Raw genomic sequence first — 21,406 nt, 5'->3', positions numbered from 1 at the left:
GTGTGCGTGTTTGTGTGTGCGTGTTTGTGTTTGTGTGTGCGTGTGTTCACAGATCTGTGATGGAGAAGTAAAACCTGTTTGCTGAAAACGTAATGTTTAACTTTAAATTTACCACTTAAGCTACAGCACAGACATATTTAGTTTTGCGTAAGTAGGTGTGTTAAGAAAACATTTTTTGTCAAGCTATGTAGATGGATGGATATGAAAAGAGATGATGGTAATAAGTACCAAATAAATCAAACCACATAAATGAATGGATTGGTTTTAAACTACATATTTGTATAAACATATTGAAACAATAAACCTCTTTAATTATCTCCACAGAGGAGGTTGTGTTTTCATCTGAGTCTGTTTGTTTGTTGGTTTATTTGTTTTCTGCAAGATCACAGAAAGATGCAGATTAACCGGCTATACCAGGATTTATTTATGTCACTTTCCTTAACTGTATTTTATGAGGTGATTGTGATTATGACTCGTTTGAAATAGCGTTATTTGCTTTCTATTTTTTAACTTTGTAAAGTGTCTTTGCATTATACTGACATTAAAATGAGAGACGGTCTGAAAAATGAAATCTGATCCAGTGACACGAAAGTCCGCCTCCTCTCTGTCCCATGTTGGTTTGTGATCATTCGATTGATTACACATGGATTTATTCAAGAATATATATCGTCTAAGTACAACAATAACGATGGAATCTGCAGGGCTGCTGTAGGCTACAAGATAAGGTCACTTTCTAAAGGATTATGTGAAAATAACCTAAACAGGAAATTGTGCTTTATATGTTTATATATTGACTTACAAAAGGTCATATTATTGCCCACTTTATTGATTTAGCTTCGGAGGCTCAGGAACAAATCTACTCACAGATCAGTTCATACAAATTTACATCGTTACCACGTTTTTTGTCACGCTCCTGTTTAAAATTCCACTGTCCACATCAAGACAAAATACTTTCACACCAGTCGCATCTAGATCTCATTTGATTATCAGTGATCAGGGTTAAATGTGGTTACTTACAAACATTAGAGACATTTATAGGTTTTAGTCTTTCTGTGATGATTGACCAATACCACTTTTGAAATGAGGAAAACACTTTAATGTAAAAAAAGTTAGTCATTCAAATATGCCCTGCTATATTTCCATAAAAAAGAGACTCATTTAGTTTCCAGTACAACTAGAATTTGCAGATATTATTACATTTAGTAGCAAAAACAAAAAGTATGCTGATTTGTTTTACATACGGTTATTAAAATAACAAAATAAACCAGGCACTATTTCTAGACTTTAAATTTTAAAGTGAAACGTTGTGGTGATCTTGAACAAAGCAGTTTCTACTGTTCCACCCCTGAACAAGACCCTTTGAATAAGTCGACCAACATCTTCAGACAAATCTTAATTATGAATTCATTCTGTGCCTTTGTGAAGGACCTTGAATTGTCTGAATGGTGGTGTATAAATAAACATGCTTTGTCTTTGTCAGATAAAAAAAAAAGAAATCCAAGGAATCGATGTTTCTTGAAGGAGTGAAATTGTTTCCTTGTCCTGTCAAAAATCACTGGACTCCAGTTTTCATCCTCAATGTGTTTAGAGTTCTGTTGCAGGGCCCCATTCAATGTCGTCCTTTTCGTCGTCTTCATCCTCAGAGCTGTCACTGCCTCGGATCTGTGTGCGTCTGAACTGGACTGCTTGGTGATGATGTGCCAGCCTGTTGAGGAGCAGAGGAGAGACGTTATAAATATCACAGAGCCTTAGTCTGGTGTCCTCCATACTGTAAGTGCCAAAAACCCACAGAGGGCAAAAGAACACTTACACGATGAACTGAGGGGCCTTCTTATCCTCCGCTTGGGCCTGTGGCTCTGCAAAACGAGCCTGAAGAGAAGACAAGACGGATTTTAAACAAGGATTTCTCATATCTTTCTTCCTCTTGATTTAAAACATAAATATAAAGTTTTATTTACTACAAATCATGAAATCTTTACAACACTGATGACCATTTTACAAAGCAGTTATACAGTTATTCATTCTCATTCAGTACCTGATTTTTTAAACCTTCCTTAACAGTTATAATTCATTATTGATTTATTATTAATCTTTACATTTGGGTTCAAGTTAGATTGTCTTTCCTATCTCCCATCGTCATCAGATGTTAGTGGGAAAATCAGTCATCGCAATTCCAAAAAAGAGAAAACAGCGGCTGCAGCTAACAATCAATTTCTTAGTTGGTTAATTTTTTGGTCTCTTCAGAAAATTCATCACCTGTTTTGTTCTACAAAAATATCCAGATGACAATCAGTCAATAGTCACAGCTTTAAATTGTTTTGCAATGAGCGATTAATTAATTTAGTTATTGATCCACTAATTGTTTCAGCTTTCAGCTCTGAAGATCTCTAGATTTTATGGGGTTACACATTAAACAGTACAGGGTCCTTTCAATCATTACACATTACATTTACCTGCTGTAGTTTCTCTTCGATGACAGACAGGCTGGGATGATGTGGGCTCTCAGGCTCCACCTCAGCATACGAGCTCTCGTGCTTAATGGTGGGGTCCGGGGCTACAAAATCTGGAGGGCCCTCTGATGGTGTTGTGGGTTCAAGCGCACTGAAGTCTGAGTCTGTAAAGCTGCGATGAGCGGGGTCGTCTTCCTCCTCAGCGGCGCTGTGAGACGGGCTGTAATCGTCCCGGCGGACTGATCTAGGCTCAGGAACGTGCAACAGAGGTGGGATCTCTCTGAGTGAGTACGTGTCAGACTCGGGGTCCAATACGGGGCTGCGGTGCCCGAACGCAGGCTCAGACGATCGAGCTAAAGCGGCTCCAGCTACCCATGTTCCTCCAGACCTGGCGGCCTCTTGACCGGGATAGGCCTCCTCAAGGTCCTCGTTGTCGGTGTAGGCCTCTCCATCTGTGTAGGGCTCTCCGTCAGTGTCTTCCAGGTCACTGGCAGCACTGAGGTAGTCTGACTGAGTTTGGTCCAGAGCATCCAGGTCCTGCTCTCCACCACTCTCCAACTGGACAGACAGACAAGTGGCGTTAGTTTGTTATTGGACAACAAGAGATGTTTTACAAACTGTAGGATGGATAACAAAACCCTCTGCTCTATTCAAATATGCTTTTGTGTTGCTGTGCAAAACATGTATTTTGAAACTGTGGAAATCTATGAGACCTGGTTGAAGGTATCGATGGACATTATCAGGGGTCTGTCACAACATGCAATATAATAATCCTGTTTCACATCACATCAAGGACCAGTAGAATGTTTTTTTCTTGTGCCTCTTGCTGGATGAGCAGTGAAATCTTTAGAACACTGAATGTTGTACAAATGTAGTTTGCAACAAATGTGTTTATTTATTTATCTATTTTTCTTTTTTAGTTTCCCTGCTTATTAGCTTATTTATTTGTTTCCTAATTTTGACCTAATATTTATTGATTTTATATACAACTGATCATAACAGTCCAAAAAATATTATTTTATTTTATCTAAACTAGGACTTCCAAGATCTGATGTGTGAAAAACAAAAATGTTTGATAGCAGATTATTTGTCTAACTGTGTGCGTGTGTCATCATGAGCTGTGTGTCATACCGTGACTTCAGACACCCAGACTGGTTTGGACTGTTGGTGGCGGATCTTATCCTTCAGGCTCTCATACCAGGTGTGTGAGTTGGGCTGCAGGTCAACACGTGCTGGAGGGGAAATGTACACATTGTAAAAATGGTGCAACTACATCTGTTACTGTCAGGTAAGACTGGATAAATAAAGAACACACATAACAACTGCACTGTTTCAAGTCTAATGAGTTCTCAGGTGTAACTGGCGACACAGAGAGACTTGTTTCTTACATGAGAACAGGTGGCTGCAGTGTTTCCTCATCTTGAGCGCCTGTGTGTAAAGGCGTCTGGAGCTCTTGTTGGAGTCGGGGCTGTACCTCTGCCTCATGGCCTTGACGTCCTTACGGCTGTGGGGGTCCAGGAACAGCACCATGGGGTGGTACTGGATGTAGTTGAGTCTCTCCACTGCAGTAGGAGTAATGTCCAGCAGAGGGTGTTTGTCCTGGGGATAGAGAAACACGAGAAAGAGGGTGTGAGGGGAAGAAAGAACACAAAGAAAAGAGGATTTTGTTGATTTGACTCAGACTCACCTTCTCTGCTATTCTCCGAACAGCGTCCAGTTTAATAACGGTGGAGCCGCTGTCTCCTCCTCCACTGCGAGGAACCATTTCTGCCACAAAAAAGAAATGTTTAATATATAAATAGAAAATCAGAAGAATGAGTGATGAAGACACAGAAGACATTATCAGAATTGTGTTGTTCTGAATGTGAGAATCAGGTCAGAAAGTGACAAGAAGAAGAAACCAACCTGCCACTTCGTATTCATCAGGCATCTCTCTGGCCAGCTTCTCCATGGCGATGTCATTAAGAGGACCCAGAATGACAATCGGCCGTTTGAAATTAGCTGCAGACATAAACAATCCAGGATTATTAAAACTTGTTCAACTAGTCAGCGAGTTAGGACACGATTCTACAAGACATCATCTGTGTGTGTGGAAGAAAAACAACCTTCTCTGAGCAGGACTCTCTCGTAAGCCGGGAATTTGCCCTGAATGGTGAGCTGCAGCAGGTCGTCTCGGCTCCGACGCACGTTCTTCTCATTCTTTTTGTTCCCTCGGAGACCCCGTAGTTTCCAGAACTCGGCTCTGGGTCCTGTCACTTGCCTCTCTCCAGTCGCCCGCTGTGACTGCTCGATGCTGGCCAGCGTCTCAGCCCTGCAGGAGATAAATGAGGAAAATAAAAACTAAACTTATGGCTATTGGTTGAACCAGAAATCTATCTTCATGTCTTCCTGACCTGGCCTGGTTGGGGATGGTGCCTTTATCCATCTCGTGCAGGTTGTTCCCCATGCGGACGGCCAACCAGTGGCCCAGTTTGCCGCGGTGCATGGTGTCCACCACCCTGAACACCTCCCCTCTGGTGAAGCTCAGACCGATGGGGCCCTCAGCTTCGTGGTCGAAGTGGGTGCGGATGTAGAAGTTGTCGGCCAGGTTGGACTTGATGATCTTCTTATAAACTGAAGAGACAATACATTCAGGATTCAAAATTCTCTCACTGGTGGAGACTGAAAGGAAGTTGACCTCGGATCAGTTTTATGCTGCTACACTTACTGTCCATCTTGTTCTGAGTGCAAATTGCCACTTGTTCTCCTTTCTTGATGTTCAGCAGGAAGTTTGCTGCCTCTTCACGTGTGAAATGACCAAAATCAACGTTATTTACCTGAAGAAAAAAAGATTTCAGATTAGTCAGATTGACGTCAGACCTCCAAGTACAAGATCTTAATAATATAGTGTGCAGGATAGATGAAAATCATTTTGACTTTTCAAAGAGGAAACAAACCAAGAACAGAAAATATAATTGGAATGTTTTCTGGAGAGAATGAATTGATTGTTCACATCTGCCCTGAGGTGTGAAACCTCTGCACACAAGATCTTCACAGCTGAACCAGGATCTCACCTGCATAATCTGGTCCCCCTCTTTCATTCCCTGGTTGTACGCGGAGCTGTTTGGCTGAACTCCACCTACAAAGATGCCGACGTCGTTGCCCCCCACCAGCCTCAGGCCCACGCTGCCGTCCTTCATGAACGACACTGTGTGCACGTCTGAGCTGTACCTAAGGGTGTTACACAGACAGAGCAAACAAGCAAAGGGATTAGGATTGTGGTTTAACTACTTTTCTGGTGAATGAACATGAAGAAAAACTCAACACAAAAACTCACCCTGGATTAGGTGATGGGTAAGAATCTGGGGGTAAAGAGTAGATGGGCTCTTCTTCAGGCTTGGCTGGAAAAGATATGAAATGACTGTATTAATTGTAAATTATAAATGATATGATCACTTTATTAACTATTTAATTAACATACTTATTTTCTGAAATAAGTCTAAAACAATTGTACTGATCCTGGTTCCATTATTATTATAATAACACAAGTCATGTTCATTTTCACCCCCAAAAGCTTTGTGAAAAGCCTGTAACAGCAAAACGTTTTTTACTTTACTTTAATTTTACCTGATGCTGATCAATAATCACAACTTCCTGAAACTTTACTGAAACTATTCAACTGTTATCAAACTCGAAGCTTAAATGTCCCACACAGTGCTGAGCCTTACAGTAAGCTGGTGGGTTGCTCTTCACTGAAATCCCAGACCTGGTGGTTCCAGTTCCATTAGCAGCACCAGGAACACTGAGGAGGAGAAGACATCATGTTTCTACATCTATGTTTACAACAGTACTAAGGGAACTGTCCCAATGGGGGAGAAAACATTCTTATTTCTGATGATCATCTGATGTGTTTGTTTATTGGACACACTGTGTCGTTTCATTATGTACCTGCGGTGGCTCACGTCCCGCTCTGAGCTCCCTGACCTCCTGAGATGTGACAGCTGATCTGACTCTGAGGAATCTGAGGAGAGAAGTATAGAGAGAGAGACGACAGAGTGTGGTCAGGACTCACTTTGGTCTTTTTACTCTAAAACTCCAGATGACAACAAAGAGGAAGACAGGACGGGGATTCGATTGTTACACAGGGGAGGGTAAACTGACCGTCAGGAGGTGGCCTGATGGGTGATGGGGCACGACGAGGAGGCTCCTGCTTCACAGCGACTGACGTGGACTTTATCTCAGGAAGGACTCTGAGAGGGAAAACAGGAAATAGAAAGAAACACATCTTTTAACCTTTGTCATATTTTTGTACATAAATCATTGTGAAAATAAAGGTAGTCATGTCTATGCCTCATATCGTTTGTGTATCTGCAGCTTTCAGGAAATCCTGTCATGTGATGACTTTCTATCACACTTTTTCTGTTTGAAACATCGTTGTGAGCACATTTGTGCTGGTTCCCTTTCACCCAGCTTCAGAGAGCATGGTTGAGGGTTTAGACTGTTTCAGGGTTAAGGTTTGAGTTTTATGTTCAAGGTCAGGATGAGGTTAAGATTTTTTGTTAATATGCAAAATGTATCCTCACAACTTATGTAAGCCAAGAATGTATGCATGTATGTATGTGTGTGTGTATGTTTGGGTGTGTGTGTGTGTGTGTGTTAAGCAGTTTAACCAGTCTGACATCCGTGTCACTATCATCTCACACATCTCTACTGTGAAGATCTGCACTACCGGCCGCTTAGTAGGTTTTAAGTGGGGGCAGTAAACAGATGCATTTTTTACTCTGTACTTTACCTAATGACTCACTGCTACTGATTATCATCCTACAGGTGATAGTGTCATAGCTTTTCATTTTATATATATAAGGAGGTTTTATTTATTTTAAATGTTCGTTTAAGTCATTTAACATTGGGATCAGATTAAATGATGTGTTTCATACTCTATGATGAGCAAGTATGTAGTTTCTTTATTTGAGTGAGCTCATTAAGACAAATTCCAATGAACTCTGCTAATATCACAATAAAGACTTTCAAATAAAAACGTGATATCTCTGGATTTTGTCTTTCTTATAAACGTTTTGTCTGTGATAAGAGTTCCAGGATCAACAGAGTAAGTTTCTTTCTGAGGGAGAATCTAAATTGGCCGTATTTGTAAATGCTCAGGTTACTATCAGTAGACATCTGGGTTACTGTCAACACTGCTGGTTGGGGTTAAATTTAGGTTTAGAGTTCACTTTCTGGTTCGTCCCACAGGTCATGTTTATAGAAATGGTTATGACAATGTATGTTTGAGTTGCTCAGCTGTGGTGAAATGCTGGTGACTCGTGAGGGAGAGCTGCGGTGTTGTAGACAGTCAACATTTGATTCATCACATTAAAGTATCAAGTGTCTCTCACCTGTATCTGTTGTTGACAGCGTTGGAGCGTTCACTGTCTGTTGACTCCCGGCGAGGGACAGATGTGTAACTGGCCTCGGACTCGGTCTCTGAAGCAGCTGAGAGCATCAATACAGGAAGGATATTGTCATGTAATGTATTTTTAACAAATGTTATACTTCAGTACATTGTTTAGGATGAATTTAGATAGAAATTCATTGATTTGTAGCTTAATTTGTAGATAACTGGGTTGGGAATTTTTGATTTTGGCACAACTCTTTAAAAATGAAAGCAAAGCACATGCAAAAACTCTCCTCACAACTATTTACAGTGCTTTCTGCAAACACACAAAGACACATCACCTGAAACATCATGTACACACACACACACACCTTTCAGTGGCGGATTGCTGACAATAGTGTTGGCAGTGCTCCATCGCGGCGGCTCCACCTGTGGCTGCAGGGAAACGTTTGGCAGGACTCTGGAAGAGAAGAGAGGGAGGTGGGAGTGAGGGAGGAGGAAGACAACAAATCTCAGTCACGTCTTGAGAGGGGGGGGACTCGTGGCTAATATGATGATTATTGCTGAAAGCAAGAAACTTTGAATGTTGAATATTCACCTTTATATCTCTGAGGGAAGCTGTCTCTGTGATGGTTAACAGTCACTGATCGAAACTGACCATTCAGAAGTATTAGTTGTCTTGTTTCATTTATTTTTTGGGGTCACTAGCAATTTTGTAACACGTCAACTAAAAACATGCAGATTTAAATATATATATATATGATTGGAGTTGTTATTGATAAGTTTCCTTGGTTTAATCAACACTTAGCCACATACAGGAGAGGGAGATGTTCAGTGAAAGTCACTTTTATTTCATTGATTAAAACAAAATGTCAAGCACAAACACTTCGTACAGTCCAAACCACAAATCCAATCAAATCAAAGGCTACAAAATGAGTCTTTAAGGCAAAAACAAAAAAAAAGAGCAAATCAATAGAAATCACCAGACAGAAAAAAGGGGTAATTTAAGGTCTAAAAAGGCAAAAATAAAAACTTATGATTAGCTGCTATTAATAATGACAGAGGCGTTCACAGTCTGCTCAGTTCCCAGTCCGTGAGATCTTGTTGGGGTCAGGAGGGGGGGTGGGGGGTGGGGGTTGGAGGGACCTTCATCTATACCTGTATCTGCTTAGGGAGTCTTGACTGTAAGTGGTGCTCTGCCTCTGAGGAGGCGCCAAGCTGCCCTCTGACTCGGACTCGGAGTCTGAGGAAAAAGAGAACGGGAGGGATTAAATACAGTATTACTGCATAAAGCGTGGTCTATACTGTGCTGCAGCATGAAGTGTGGTTTGTGATGTTGTTTATCACAACAAAATGCTTTTTGACCACTGCAAATCAGAAATTCTATTTTAAGAGCTTTACATTTATTCTAAAATATTCAAATGTTAGACCACCATGTTTTCATGATTCAGGTGTTTTCTGTGTTTGCATAAACAACTACCATTATGGTCCAATAATTGTCGGCATCAATCAGCCTTTATGCTGACTGTTAAATAGGAGTAACCACATGACATGAAACTTCCTCTGTACAGAACAAAATATTAATCTTCTTTGTTATAGCTTTTTTTTTTTAAATATAGAAACAATGTGGGGCAATGCTGCCATTAATCACAACTTGTACCAAACAGAGTTGACTGATTATTTCTTCATATGGTTTGAAAACGCTGCACAGATCAACCTTCATGTTTTGCTCTGACTTCGACTTTTTTTAACAGTTGACACCTGTTACTCAGCAAACACTGAAGGTCAGGCAAATATTGTCGTAGAAGTGTGTGCTGACCTGGGGGTGGGACTCTGATGGGCGAGTTAACCCTCCTCTGTGGCTCCTGGCGAACAGTGATGGGGGAGGCTCTAAGGCTATGGTGGGGCAGATCAGGGAGAACTCTGCAGGGACAAAAGAGAAAAAATCTGTTAGAAAAGAATCTGCAGGGACAAAAGTTTGTGATGGTGAATCTTTAAAGATCTTAAATTTAAGCCCGGAGTTGAATAAAGCCTTGTCCTTACTTGTATCTGTCTGAGTGTGAGCTCTCTCGGATTGGAGGAGGGGAAGCGCTGCGGTCAGAGTCCGACTCCGACACAGGCTTGCGGGGCCGTGAGGCAGAGGAGGTGGGCCGGGAGGAGTTCCAGTTGGGGACTGCAGGAGAAGACCGGGGGTTGGGTAGGGTGGACATACCAGAGAGAGGTCTGCAGAGAGAGTAAAATAAAAAGTTGTTGAAAATCTTAATATATCCCAAAACAGAGAGAGTTTGATGAACATTTTCTCACCATGAGAGAAAAATTGTATTTACTGACTTGTACTTGCTGGGCTGATCCCTCATGTCCAGACTCTCTCGGTCTCTCCTGACACGAGGAGGAGATAGACTGCGATCCGACTCAGACTCAGACGGAGCTGAAGAAACAACAACAAACATTAACAAACACCATCTCTGCCCAACTGTGTACTTAAATCTTTGTGTCGTGGTTTTAAAGCTTAATGCGACTTCCAGCAGCTACAGAAACGTGAAACCAGTCTCAGCTTGACTCATTATGAAACTAAGAAAATGTTAACCTTGCTTATTTCTAAGGCTGAAAAAAATCTATATAAGAAGAAAATAGAGAAACGAGAATTCCTTTATCGCCAGTTTTGTGATGTACATGTACATGTGTGTTCTGGTGTAAGTGAGTGACTGCACAGGACTGACCTCTGCGAGAGGCGTAGGATGCGACAGGAGGCCGAGTCAAGGTGGAGCGCATCGGTGATGAATCCCGAGACTTGGCTGGAGGAGGATCGGCTCTCGTCCTGGATGAAAAGACAGAGATACAGGAATCTTTCATTGCTTTCGATAAGAAATCCAATTCAAGTTTTACTGCTATACATTATAAATTACAGGAAATTACACCACTTAACTGCAGCCTGAAATATTACATCTATATCATGTTACTGTTCACCATCTGTTTGCTTGTGTTACACAAATAATACATCATTGTTTAATGGGACAGATGATGCAGGCTGGGTATATTATACAGCAGATGGCTTGGTGGTTAGAAAGTGAAACTAAATGACAGGGATGAGACAGGGTTTAGTTTTTATTTCAGAGAGGCTGAAAGGAATCTTCACCCTGTTGGAAAAATACAACTTCTACTGAATGAATTAAATGTTATGAGGTGGCCTCGAAGGTGTTTGTGTACCTGCGTGTCCGTTTCTCTCTGGTGGGTGGACGGGACGTTCTGTGAACAGGAATATCTTGGTCGATGTCTGAAATGTCTGATGGGAAACAGAAAATGACTCGTCCAAATCCTTCTTTGTCTCTTCTCTTACACAATAAAAAATAAGTCAGAGTTCGTTTTACTTTCACCACAGTCCAAAATCCTTATGTTTGCTACCCCACTTTACTTTCACCTGCTCCCTCCCTTACCCTCAAGTTCAGAGCTGCTGTTGTGGCGGCGGCCGTCTTCACTGTTGGGGGCGCTGTCCTCCACCTCGGGGATGCTGACCAGGAACTTGCGGTCATCCCTGAGCACTGTCATGGTCAGTTTGCCCCTGCTCTTCTCCACCAGGTGTTTGGTCTCCAGCAGGGACAGATTCTCCGTCGTCATGCCATTGATCTGGTCAAAGGAAACAAATCAAAAGTGACGATCAGATTATTTCACACGCTACAAATGGCTTTTTTAACAAGTTTATTACAGAGGGGGAATTATATATTTATTATAGTTTCAGATTGATGAGTCGTTCATTACCTTGAGAATGAGGTCTCCCTCCTGCAGCGTGCCTTCCTTTGCAGCAAGGCCAGTTTCTGTCATGTGCTTGATAAAGATCTGACTACCCAGCTTCAATCCATACTCTGCAGAAAGAGGAAGACGACCAGAATCCAGATCGACATCAGTACTTCAGAAAGGTTAAGAGGTGTGGATTATCTTGAATTTTTGTTCTGTAGTGGAGTAAGAATCTCCCATGAACACTCAGGTTTCTTTTCGAGGTATCTTACCATCTGTGACTTTCTTTTTAACCAGAGTGGTCCTGAGGGGCTTGTCTGGAACATCCTGTTGTGGGAGCCTCTTGTAGCCTGTCGACATTAACGGCAGCGTTCCATACCCGTTACGATCCGGTGAGGAGCTGCGGGCTCGGTATCGATTGTTGGTCCGGTTGTCGCTGCCGTCTGAGTAGCGACGTGTTCGTCTAGGAGGGTCCTGGTCCAGCAGGTTGGAGTGGGAAGCGGCCCGAGATGGCCTGGTAGTGGCTGGGATCTGGATCTTGCGAGGGCGCTTCACTGTCTGGAGAGGAGAAAATTGAGAGAGGCAAAGATTTTTAGACAATTGAGCAGAAACAACTGATGAAACAGGAGTAATTTAGGTGTTTTGTTTGGTGTTGGTGCTTTGGCTCTGTACTTACAACATTTGCAGTCTTGCCACATGATTTCAGAACCTGAATGGTGTAGTTAGAGTGGACGTTCTCCATGGACGTGCCATTTACCATGACGATGTGGTCTTTGTTGCTGCAAGACACGAGGAAACAAACACACATGAGTCTGGTTCTGTTGATGGCTTCACATACGTCCCAGGTGTATGTACAACCAGACAGAGGATCATGTGTTTTTGTGTAAACAATTGAGTCTTCAAATTTTCTCCATTCATGTCAAGGTTGATGGTTGTCGACTTACAAGAGTCGTCCCATGGCCGGTCCGTTTGGCAGCACGTCTGACACCACCACGGCTGTGTCCCCATCTAGGTGAGGCTTGTCCTTTCCTCCTGATAGGGCAAATCCAAAACCCAGCTTGGGATCCTGCCATCATGAGATAATGAAAATTGAAACGAAAAGGAAAGTTAAGACATGACAGTGTAACATGAGCGAGTGAAGAGAGAGAATTCAGGAAAGTAGATGGGCAGAGAGTGAGCGCGTGTGTGGGAGATACAGTAGAGAGATAAAGGAAGAAGGAGCACATTCCAGCAGTGTTCAGTATGAACAGCTGGTGCTGTGGGGTGCAGCAGGGCGTGTCGCTCTTAATACCTGCTGTGAAACTGAGAGGTCTGAAGTACGGTCCTGCTAAAACCACTCAAATTCTACACAATACCCTCGGAAACAATAGTGAAACTGCCTCTGTGCCATACATTCCAGGCTCGAACTTTCATCTCTGCTTTTGAGCACAGACCAAACAACACTAACGCACGAAAGATACAAAGATACCTTCAAATATACTTACGCGTCTTATAATTTTATGTCAAACTTTTAATGTGGAGTCAGAAGATAGATATGTGACATCATCATAACCCCTAACAAATTAAATTCTGAGATCATAATTTGAATATTTTCTTTCTTTCCTTTATCTAATGTATATATATTTTATATTGTTCTATCTCTAAACACACAAATTCCTTTTATGTGTAAACCTACTTGGCAAAAAACCCTGATTCTGATTTTAAAAGGTGCTATATGCTGGTTTTCTCAGCCCCTCTACTTGGTTTCTTGGCGGGAATCGGGTGTTGGTCGCTCGCCAAGAGCTTCGGCTATTGTTGCAAGACAAGTGTTTACAATACGTCCTCTGAACCGCTCAGCCTCTTCAGGACAGACTGTATGTTACAGTGACTCCATGTAGGAAAGTGACGACATGGGTTGGCGGGGCTGGGCCTAGCTGTTAGCATGCTAACTTAAGAGGAGGCAAAGAAGTGATAGAGACAGATGAAAAACAAGAGTTAACAGCTCTTAGTAAGAATAAAGAAATAAAGTTGAACTCACGGTGTTTTTGCTAGATTGCTAATGTTACCATTAGCTATGTAGCATTAGCATAAAGTTACATTGAGCCACTGAAACAGCCATTTACCTTGTTTAGTGTTATTGTATGTTGCTCCCATATTGTTAAGTCCTCCATGCCTGGTTTCTGGAAAGAAAAGAAACATACACAACAATCAATGATACATTCGTCCATTAAATATTTAAATTTGACAATAATAATAATAATTTATTCATCCTACAACACAATCCAGGTCTTTGCGTGGAGGAGAGTTGAGCCTGAGTCGGAGCCGAAAGAGTGTGTGCACGACTCAGCCTGATCTCAGCTCTCACCTGCCCCAATCCTGCCTGACTGGTATGGAGGAGGGGCTACACGGGGTGTGTGTGTGTGTGTGTGTGTGTGTGTGTGTGTGTGTGTGTGTGTGTGTGTGTGCATGTGTGTGTGTTCCTGCTAACAGCAGATCACTGGGGAATTGTTCTGGAGGTGTACACATAGAAAACCCTTGTATAAAGACAGGCATGGCTGTAACTAATGGGTACCATCACAACGTATCATTTTTTTAATTGAATAATCATTTGTTAATAAAATTTCAAAAAGTAATGAAAACACCAGTTATAGTTCACTGCAACCAGAAGTGACAACGTAAATGAGGTGGACCAAAAGAAATCTTCAGTTCCAGCTACACATCATGCCTGCTCTACACAGCATATTTCTATGTTTGGCTCTCTGTAAACAGGACTGTCAAATCTCTTGTCCCTGGAGGTTTGTGTAATTGTAGAGCGTTTGTAGACATACAAGTTCTCAGTCCTGTGCTTGTTTGTTTTTAAGATTGCAAATGGTGAAACTGAAACACTGTGTTATTTCTAACAGACGCAGAATCGAAGATCAATGAAGAAACTCAGAAATCAAATATTTGAACTTTTGTGGGTGATTTGCTGCTTAATTTCACACAAGAGTTGCATTTACCAGACTCATTCCAATTAGAATGCACAATTAAATCACCTGACCAAAGTCTCCTGTCCTTCCACTTGACTGAATCTCTACTTATCTCTTTAAAAACATTTTAAACGTGGCGGTGTTCTACATGAACCACTCATTTTCAGCCAACAGCAAGGCTTCGATTTGCTGCACTAACACGCCAGCGTGCCTCGCATGTTTCTCATTTTCCACATACTAGCTCTTTTCAAAACCAAACAACACAAAGTGTGGGCTGGTCGTAGACTATATTTCATTCATCGAGGAAGCACAAATATAAACAGGAAAAGCCAGCTACTCTCGTCAGACACACTGATGTTCTGTCATAGTAGAAAAAAACAGTGTGGAATTTGTTTAAACTTGAGAGCAGAATATGTAGTTGACACGAGTACAAGAAACTGACGTGGCGGGCAAGAGAGGTGTGGAAGTCACTGCGTACAATCACCTGCTTGGTATTTTACCTCATTCAAACACTCCATATAAAAACTCAATGTGAATTTACTTCCATCACACCCTTTTAGAATTGTATTTCAGTTGAAAATGAAAGTCTAATAAAACATAAGGGGGCAGATCCAGGGTCAGGGCCAGGGGACACTGGCCCCATCTGATATCTGATTGGCCCCTGAAGTTGCCCAGTCCTGCCAGTAGTCTTTAAGTAGTCATGTTAGTAGTCTGGCAAGGCTGCCAACAAATATGACAATTTGAGGAGAGTTTTTATTTCCTAGGGATTTATAAAAAATATTCCATGAAATGACGTGGCTTTGCTCAAAGCTATAGAGCTAACAGTAAACAAGGAATGACCTGATACGTGCACCTTACTGAATCAGGAGTTGTGTTGTTGTGTAAACTGTGGCCCCTTTATGGCCCCTGATTTAAAAAAATACAAAATCCACCACTGACTGGGACCACTAATCTTTGAGGGGTCAAAATATCAACTTTGAACTCTCTGGTGGGTGTAAAGAGGAGTGCAGGAGCACGGTGTGTGTGACCTGTGAATGGTAGGCTGGTAGGCAGGTACCCTGTTACTCATTAACTGAACAAATTGCTCAAATAAAAACTGGCCATTGGTTTTCCTGCTGCATTTGAGTCTATACTGACACAAACAGCTGATGTCATTGTTTGATACTGTAGTTTCATTACAGCTTCAAGGGTGTGGAAGATACGAGAGCAAAGCCAGAAACAGAGTGAGATTTCTTCATGTTTGAGATGAAAGTCTGTGAATTTAAAAACACACATATGTGAAAGATAAAACTAAATGGCACTCAGTGGAGCTCACACCTCCCAACAGTCCACTTGTGTTCAATCAAGCTGCACCAAATTCTAAACACTTATGGATATCAGTCCCCTAAATATGTCATTTTTTCCATGAATATCCATGAATTATTATATCAGTGAAAACTCACAATCACAATGTTAAAGTGAGGGAAAAGCTGGTTTGCAGAGAGTCACTGAAAATCTGGATCTCAGTCTCTCAACTGTGCAGGCAAAGAGCAAACAAGATAAACAACAAGGTAAAACAACTTCATAAGTAGAGGTCATCTCTGTCTGTATAATGTTGCAACAATCAGCTACTGAGGGGACTTATACATTTAGAAAGATAACTGGAGCTATCAGATCAACTTTAACTGAGGATGTGGTCACGTAGGATGTAAAAACCCAAATAGTCACTGCATCGTGAATTTGATGTTTACCCACAACTGAATGTAAAGTAGGACTAAAAGCCACATGAATGCTGTGAGCCCAAACAAATCCTGTGTTTGAACAAAGCAGAGCAACACTTGCACAAAACGCAGTCGGTCACAAACACGATGCTTCAACAATCATTAACACGTTCTCTAACTAGCTATGTGCTTTGCTCCTGTAAACATTCAATGGATCAAACTGAAATGAGCAAAGAAATGTAAGAAATATCAACACAGATAAGTTGCCATCAGTTTTCTGGTTAAAGCACACAACCTGCAGACGTGTACCTTCGGGGTTTCACCTTTAGCTGGCGTCTCATACAGGTCATTTATTATTCAACAGCTACAGGTACGTTCAGACATTTTCATGTTATATTGTAAGATCACGAATCCTTTGTTTTCCTCCCTATCACTTACCACTTGGTCTTTGAACCTCACTTCCATTTCCCACTGGGATTTCTAAGCTGAACAAAACACCTGCGGCCTCCAGCAGGTCAACGAACAGCCTGCTCTTTATATTCCATATGGCAACGACAAACAACAACAGCTCCCAGGTATCCAACTCCAGCTACTTGTTCCTCAGATCAGATCCACACGGGTGATGGCCTCTCTCTCAGTCCTCTTGCTGCAATTATTTTTTTTCTCTTGCAAATGACGAGCTGCTGTGTTTCTGTGTCTGCAGGGCGAGACCTCACCTGGAGCGCTCCTCCCCCACCCAGCCTTTGCCCACTCTCACAGTCACTCTCCAGTGCCCTTTAATCAACATGGATAAAGGTGGAGCTGTACTGCTGTGCATACTAGACAGATAGTCGAGGAGTGAAGTATTGTAAAGGTAACAGGTATCACTGAGATGTGTGTCGTCCTACATGGGTTTAAAGTGAGGTTGAACTATTGCGACATAACTCCTGAAGTAGAAATAAACAGCTACATACCAAAAGAACATGGAATCAATTATTGATCACTTGTATTGCTTTCAAGTATGAAGACTTATTTCTACATTTACAATATCACAATCTTCTCTTGGTTTTCTCAACCTCTAAACTGAAACATACTACATTTGTGTGTCAATAAATAAAATGACATACTGTATTCTGTTGGCTGTATGTACATATTCTGTAAATGTAGTATTTTTTTGGTTTAATATACTGTCATTGTTTATGCATTTATATGAAATTAAATACCAGTTAACATTAGAACATCTGTGATGTTCAGAATTTGTTTAATAATAATAATATGAAATGAATAAATAATTAAAATCTTTGCATTTTTGAAGCTATTACTAGCATAGACTTGAGACTTTTACTGAGCTCAAATTAAAAACAAATGTTAAATGTACTGTTGCTGTGACTGTAGCTATAAAGAGTAACTGCAAACTCATCTCCACAACAAACATTGTTCTGGTAACACAACCTCTTACAAAATTATACTTAAATAAACTTTGTGGTTAAAGCTTCATCCTCATGCATCAACTTACAGGCACCACCAGAAGTGGAGGTGGAGGCTCAGGGGGTAAAGAACCAAAGTGCTTCAAAAGTTTTATCCGCTGCGTCAGGTTCATCGTAACAGTGTTGTTTTTCTCCTGTTAACAACACCAGCACACAAACTCTGGCAAAGACTTGAAATAATCTAGATGGGTTAAAAAAAAAAGGACAAACAATCCACAGAGACGCCACAGCAAGAAGACACCTAAAAATATTCTATTGAAGATGTAGAAAATAAATCTCTCTCCAACAGACAGCCCATGTGTCCATCATGCGTCCTGAATTATTCCTTTTCTGACAGTTTGATAAAGTCAGACAGGACCCCTTGCTCCCACCGTCATTGGTATGTGAGCCACTTGGTTTAAGTTGTAGTGTTTCCCACAAGGCTACAGCAGGTCCTGGGCTGCTGGCTGAGTTTCAGTCTGCTGGGTGCTATGGTTACGTCTGAGGAATGAGAGCGCTGGGCTGTTAATAATTGATGGGGTGTTTGCTACACTATAGGTCTGCTTGCTCTGAGTAAAGTTTTCAAGGCTTCCTACACAGACCCTGCTGTGTTTTCAGGATCAGGAAACATCAACGTGGCAACACAGAGCTTTGATGGTATCTGAGTTTCATGGTTAACGTTTATGCACGCCCCAATGCGTGGGCGTGCTGCAATCTCTCCCTCTGTCTGACTCTGATTATCAGTGCCCGGCCTCGCCAGGATGACAGTCACAGTGACTTGCAGCCAAATTGTTTGGAAGGAGGGGGCGGTTACACACCTCAAGGGTGATATTGAAATCAATATTAAACACTGTAACACTTCTTAAACCACAGATCCTTCATTCACAGTTTGATGTAGGTATTATTAAAATAACAGGTGTAAGTCCTTGGCTTAGGTTCAGCCAGGTGGAGAAGGGAGCCACCGGTCAGTCGGGGCACTAGTCCTGCATTATTAATATGTCTGAAGAGAAAGAGAGCACTGAAAGCAACTACTACTGTTACTAAAACAAACACTTCACAAAGGTGTGCCCCCTCTAGTAGGTAAATAACCATTCATTCCTCTCTCAGGACATTGGTCTGTTCAGCAGCAGAGACACAACTGTGTTTCTGTTAGATTAAGGCCACTCCTCTTCCTCCTCCTGCTGCTATAACAACATGCAAACTACCAACCATTAACCACCCACCACCTTGTTCCACTACAGGTCCTACTGCAAATGTTCACTAGTGCATCATTCCAACAAGCCCATGACTCAGAGAGGTATAGATACTTCCTTACACAGTGTTAGTGGTTAATGAGGAAAATAATGAAGCTTCTCTGTGTAAACATCGAGCTCTGGAAGACAAATACTCAAGAGGTTTACAGAGCGGCTGTAATTACACAGGCCTGGGCTTTGTAGCTTGCACTCATACAGGGGAGTTACTCATGGTATGTGCTCAACAGTGCGTAAGTACTATGAGCACCCACTTTACATCTACCCTGAAACCCATACAGACGTCTTCACATGGGTTATGAGAAAATACTCACACAAGCTAGGGAAACCTGATTCACTCTCGTCAACAATTCTGCTTCAGTCCACAAGATGCCTATTTAAAAAGATCAATATTAATAAATATTAAATAAAAAAACCTAAAGAGATCAGATATAAATGCGAATGTGTGTTTAGTGTGTTGTTAAAGCGGAACTAAATTGAACTGAGACATGTAAAACTAGACGATAACAAGTGTACTATGTGTAACAATAAACTACCTGAAAAGTTGTTAAGACCTTTGAGCAAGTAACCTTCACCGTTCAGTGAGCAAAAGTCTCTTTACTTACCTCTACCAAGGAGGCTATGTTTTTATCTCTGTGCATATTGTTTCAGCAGGATTATAAAGAAAAACTACCACACAGATGGGACATGGGCCAAAGAAAACAATCTGACATATTTAGAGGACTGATATCTGAAAATCAGGAGATTTAAATGGGATTTCATAAAGACGCTGTTGGGCATTGGCAGAGATATCTGCTCTACTGAGTACCATTCTTGACCACAGTGGGCAACAGTGCTAATAAATGGGGAGGAAAGCTGTATAGAAATAAGAGATTCCCAGACGTCACCAATGTGATGAAGATTTGCACGAAAAACCCTGTTTTAATTTTCATGGAATGTACTTAATCACAATATACATCATCAAATAGGTGATATTCCTGTCAGACGTCTTTCACACTCAAAATCAAAACACTTCATTTGATTCAAGATGTAAATATATAAAATCCACATGGACCCAGCTCGAGAAAATGACCTGTCACAGGAAACTGCAGACAAACAAGTACATGACACCCGTACTTGAAGCACCGGGACGTCCTCAATCAGACAGTGCATCAGTTCAATCCACTGATTAGAGCGAAGGGAAAGAAAGACGCAGCTGTTTGGGAATGTGGAGTCGAAACTGTTGTGAAACTCTGCTGGCAAACAGGTAGAAACTTGCATGTGTGGCAGAACCAGTACGGTGAGGTTGAGGGAAAGTGGGGCTTGAAGCTGTCAGCCACCCACCCACCCACCCACCTACACACACACTGCTTTCTTATAAAAATGTGGATGCAGATATCCTTAAGGCTTTAAATTGACTTCTAATCATTGTGGACCTTCTCCTCACCTTGACCATGACCAGTTCATACCCAACCACAATTCACATCTTAATCCCAATTTAAACCAGGGGCTCAGAAAGAATGTGTTGCCTCATTAGGACTGAGCCTCGGTCCCCATGAGGTACACTGGTCCTGACAAGGTCGGTGTTTACACCGGAAAAAGGCAACAAAAACGAGAACCCACGACACACAGGTGCTTATGCTAAAGCTAGCATCAAATATGCTGCAGTAAAATATAGTAAATAACAAACCACACACCATGATAACAACAAGAACTGGCACACAGGCCTGTAAAAACTTAAATAAACAAGTGATGCCGCCATTAGACTTTAACTTTTCTACATATCTAGCCGTGAGTTGTAGGGGTGGAAATGCTCAAAGCTAACTCTAAGCTAGCTAGCTCGCCTGGATCTTATTTTGAAATGAGGTTACAGTCACACCTATGGTATTAGACATGTTACGTTTTCTTGTAAATAACTTCAGTAAATGTTTCTCTCCAGCTTCGTGTCCCTCTCGTCATTCTGCTGACGTTTGTGGACTCACTGGCCTGACAGCCATGCTCCACCTGTGTGTACCAGGAAGCAGAGGAGAAGCTAACCCACCTGTGGACGTCCTGTCTGTGGGCTCAGTGTTTCCTGTCCGCCGCTGTCCCTCCACTCGTCCAGCAGCTTCACGACTCTCCGCCGGGGAACCTCTTCTGAGGAGTCTCGCTCCTCCGCCGCGTCTCTTTTCTGGAGCCTCACGAGTTTCTCCTGAATCCTCCAGAGGACAGGTGAGGAGGCGTGGCGACCGCGACAGGACGTAAAGGTGAGTTTCGCGACGTCATCACGCAGCGCGGCGTCACCAAGCAACCGGAAGTGTGTCCTCGTAAACAAAAGTCCTCCACCCAGTTGTGTTGCTGCCAAGAAAAGTAAAACCGAAATCAGTGAGTCCTGAGCTGCTTCTCTTACATTTTTCAGGACTGGAAATACATGTATTCATAAAAGGCAGTCCAAACCTGACAGATCGATAATGATACCACTTTATTTTATGACAGTTTACTTCCTTGAACTGTGCAGTTTGTTTACAGCTATAAAAGGGAACTTGACATTT

General features: G+C 41.8%; 1 protein-coding gene across 4 annotated transcripts; it reads right to left on the bottom strand.

Moving 5' to 3' along the window:
* Positions 1-805: 805 nt before the first annotated feature.
* tjp3 (tight junction protein 3) lies at positions 806-21,111 on the bottom strand. 4 transcript variants are annotated; one of them, XM_020081177.2, is made up of 30 exons: positions 20,917-21,111; positions 13,656-13,712; positions 12,498-12,619; positions 12,230-12,332; positions 11,826-12,111; positions 11,578-11,681; positions 11,256-11,445; positions 11,029-11,104; positions 10,542-10,639; positions 10,153-10,249; positions 9,865-10,044; positions 9,641-9,744; positions 8,980-9,064; positions 8,193-8,281; positions 7,823-7,919; positions 6,591-6,679; positions 6,378-6,450; positions 6,158-6,231; positions 5,767-5,830; positions 5,504-5,660; positions 5,158-5,266; positions 4,844-5,063; positions 4,556-4,761; positions 4,356-4,451; positions 4,138-4,217; positions 3,839-4,049; positions 3,582-3,682; positions 2,454-3,008; positions 1,811-1,869; positions 806-1,705 (listed from the first exon to the last, which is right to left on the bottom strand). In XM_020081177.2, the coding sequence occupies exons 2-30, from the start codon at positions 13,701-13,703 to the stop codon at positions 1,585-1,587; spliced, it is 3,894 nt and encodes a 1,297-aa protein (XP_019936736.1). In that variant the 5' UTR covers positions 13,704-13,712; positions 20,917-21,111; the 3' UTR covers positions 806-1,584. The 4 variants fall into 4 exon arrangements, with proteins under 4 accessions (XP_019936736.1, XP_019936733.1, XP_019936734.1 ...); XM_020081174.2 differs by lacking the exon at positions 20,917-21,111 and adding an exon at positions 17,697-18,127; XM_020081175.2 differs by lacking the exon at positions 20,917-21,111 and adding an exon at positions 16,640-16,907.
* Positions 21,112-21,406: the final 295 nt, after the last annotated feature.

The sequence above is a fragment of the Paralichthys olivaceus genome, chromosome 3 (genome assembly GCF_024713975.1).
Source record: "Paralichthys olivaceus isolate ysfri-2021 chromosome 3, ASM2471397v2, whole genome shotgun sequence".
In the NCBI taxonomy this organism is placed as follows: Eukaryota; Metazoa; Chordata; class Actinopteri; order Pleuronectiformes; family Paralichthyidae; genus Paralichthys; species Paralichthys olivaceus.
This window is presented reverse-complemented; position numbering and strand designations above follow the sequence as displayed.

What these genes read in the sequence shown, in the direction of transcription:
- tjp3 (XM_020081174.2), bottom strand. Translation starts at nt 17,780, where the DNA reads ATGAACCTGACGCAGCGGATAAAACTTTTGAAGCACTTTGGTTCTTTA. An exon ending in GTGGCAAGACTGCAAATGTT is followed by an intron (nt 12,112 to 12,229) that starts GTAAGTACAGAG and finishes TCTCCTCTCCAG; the next exon opens with ACAGTGAAGCGCCCTCGCAA. An exon ending in AGGGAGACCTCATTCTCAAG is followed by an intron (nt 11,446 to 11,577) that starts GTAATGAACGAC and finishes TCCTTTGACCAG; the next exon opens with ATCAATGGCATGACGACGGA.